The 2495-nt window shown below is 40.3% G+C and overlaps 1 protein-coding gene across 1 annotated transcript; it reads right to left on the reverse strand.

The window, feature by feature from the left end:
• Positions 1-1087: 1087 nt before the first annotated feature.
• LOC114756437 (uncharacterized) lies at positions 1088-1736 on the reverse strand. The gene is made up of 3 exons (XM_028945386.1): positions 1689-1736; positions 1353-1613; positions 1088-1276 (listed from the first exon to the last, which is right to left on the reverse strand). Exons 2-3 carry the CDS (start codon positions 1590-1592, stop codon positions 1088-1090), a joined length of 429 nt encoding a protein of 142 aa, XP_028801219.1. The 5' UTR covers positions 1593-1613; positions 1689-1736.
• Positions 1737-2495: the final 759 nt, after the last annotated feature.

The following is a 2495-nucleotide window of genomic DNA, read 5'->3' on the forward strand; positions in this document are numbered from 1 at the left end:
AAGGCCATCGCCAACTCCTCAACGATTTCTTCCATCTGAGCAGATGAATACACTGTGCAATATGTGTCGGCAAAGTACTGTATGCAACCACAAATTATGACTTAAGTTAGATAGAAATGTAAAGCTACAATAAGTACAATAATTCTTAAATATATAAATTGAACCTTAACAAATGCATATTACCTGTGTGGGAATTGTGTCAGCATTGTGCAGAATTATCTCCTTCATAAATTTCATCACGCAATATCCACAATGGGAGCTCTTGTTGGGCTGACGTGGGCACTGTAAAGAATGGAAAAGGAAATAATATTAGTCAATCATATAAATAAACCATATTTAGTAGAATAGTAAATAATGGTAGTGAATACCTTCACTTTCTTCCACGGGAAGGTATCGTCAAATTGGCCGTTTTTTACCGGGGGGCAGGGTAAGGCCTGATTTGTGCGGTATAGCCACAAAGCCCTGAGAAGACAATAAAATTGAATATTAATATTGTCAAAAATTTGATTGAAGCAAGAAATTAAATTAAATTTAAATAATAGAGATAAATATTACTTGTTGAACAATGAAACCATAAATGGTCAATTGGTTGGATCCCCATGAAGAGAATCAAGATACCAAATCCTCGGCTTTGTGGGATTGACCACAATCAGCATCCAATGTCCCCTAAGTATAAGAAAGACAATTAGAACTATTACAAATTATTTTGAAAATGAAAGAATTTAGGAAAGTTTACCTTTGACAGTAAGGTGCCAAAAACAAAGTCTGAGCCCCCGGTGTTGCCTTAGAAATGAAGATATCCAACAAGTCTCTGGATAAGTCTTTCTTCATATCAGGTCTGTGGCTAGCAAAAGTGTGGGGGCTGATAATCTTGAACTTGTCATCAAGGCCACCAGGGGCTATGAAGTTCTTGAAAAGATATCTAAATCAACAAACGAAGATATCAATAGGATAAATGTTCAAGTACTTAAGTATTTAGTTAAGGTTTTAACAAATACCTTATATAAAAGTTACAGGCATTTGTGCTGGCCATTCCATGCGTCAGAATCTCTTTCAATACTTCATTTGTGACATAATCTGACGAGGGTCAACCGTATACCTCTGGCTCAAACTCTAGGGGAATCATGAAATCCTCGCCATGTTCTAATCTGGCCCCAATTGCATATTCCTCAAGACATATTCGGAATCTTGATGATACCACTTGAACGGGCTTAGAGGGCTGCTTCTGTGGTGATGATAATGAGTGATCACCCAATAGGCTCTTCTTCCCCTTAGACTGACAAACAGACTGTTAGTAATTAAAATAGAGTTTATTTTAAATCAGCTGAATTTGTAGACCTATACATATATACCTTTGAAGGATGTCCTAATGTAAGAAGACGGCCAGGCCAAGCGACAAAGCTACCCACTGCTTGAGCCACTGTCTCTGCATCTGGGGTGGGTATCAGGAGGGCATAATTCGCATCAATAGCAGTGTTCAACTGCACCCTTACATGATCAGCAGGGAGAGGCACATTATGAATCATACTCTCCCCCGGTAAATTGAACATGCGGCCCGTTGCAACAGTGTGATGTTTAGGGCTATCCGCCATACACTGAACGTCCGCTTCACCCTGATTTAACATGAGAGACAAGTTAGCTAGATATATAAATTATTGAATGTAATTATATAAACACAAGTATTATACCTCAGGTAGCAAGGGGAATGTGCAGCTGTCTTTGCCACTTGGGCTGAGATTCGGTCGGCTGTGGTGCTTGATTCTTGATCAACTGCCCGATTAGGAGTGCTTGCGCTTTAACTTGCTCCTTTAACCAGCGTGTTTCTTCCTTCAGCTCCATGAACTCAGCAGAGGAAGGCGTGCACGATGAAGAGGGCTTTTGTCGGTACCCGAAGTAATCTCTCTTGGTGACTCTATAACCGACGCCCCTAAGAAGACCAGGATGGTCAGGAGTCCCCAATGCCCTCCTCAATATATCCTGGTCATCTGCAGAATATGCCCCCTGCGAAACTTCCTGGGACAAACTCTCCTGTGAACAAACATTGATATAGTTATTCATACTTAAAGATATTTGACAATAACGTGAGGATTATTTAATTTAGAATAATACTCACCATCCTGTCCACGACCTCCTTAACGTGAGGATTATCAATTTGGCCATCTTTATTTTGCCTGGCCAGTGCCCACAGCATCTGACGGGATACAGTGACATCTGATCCCTCCTTCTGAGTCACCTCTTGCTCGAGGCCCGCATAACCCAAGCACCCCTTTCGGTAGGGATACTCATTCTTCTTTACCCTTTCCTTATTTTGGGAACTTAATTCCTGCAAAAACAAAGTAGATTCACAATTAAACAATATATAGATTAAACAAAATGGACTATTTAATATCAAAAAGAGTGAGGATTATTACTTGAAATTGCCTATCACGACGTGACGTCACAAAAGCAGCCCAATCCTCTGTTTGACCAAGTCCCGTATCAAGCTAGGAACCTGG

The sequence above is a fragment of the Neltuma alba genome, unplaced genomic scaffold (genome assembly GCF_004799145.2).
Source record: "Neltuma alba isolate B1F8T4 unplaced genomic scaffold, ASM479914v2 tig00010409_pilon, whole genome shotgun sequence".
Classification (NCBI taxonomy): domain Eukaryota; kingdom Viridiplantae; phylum Streptophyta; class Magnoliopsida; order Fabales; family Fabaceae; genus Neltuma; species Neltuma alba.

Excerpts from the sequence above, each read along its gene's own strand:
- LOC114756437 (XM_028945386.1), bottom strand. The coding sequence starts at position 1,592 with ATGGCGGATAGCCCTAAACATCACACTGTTGCAACGGGCCGCATGTTC. Across the intron at positions 1,277-1,352 it reads CATTAGGACATCCTTCAAAG|TCTAAGGGGAAGAAGAGCCT; the intron begins GTATATATGTAT and ends TCTGTTTGTCAG.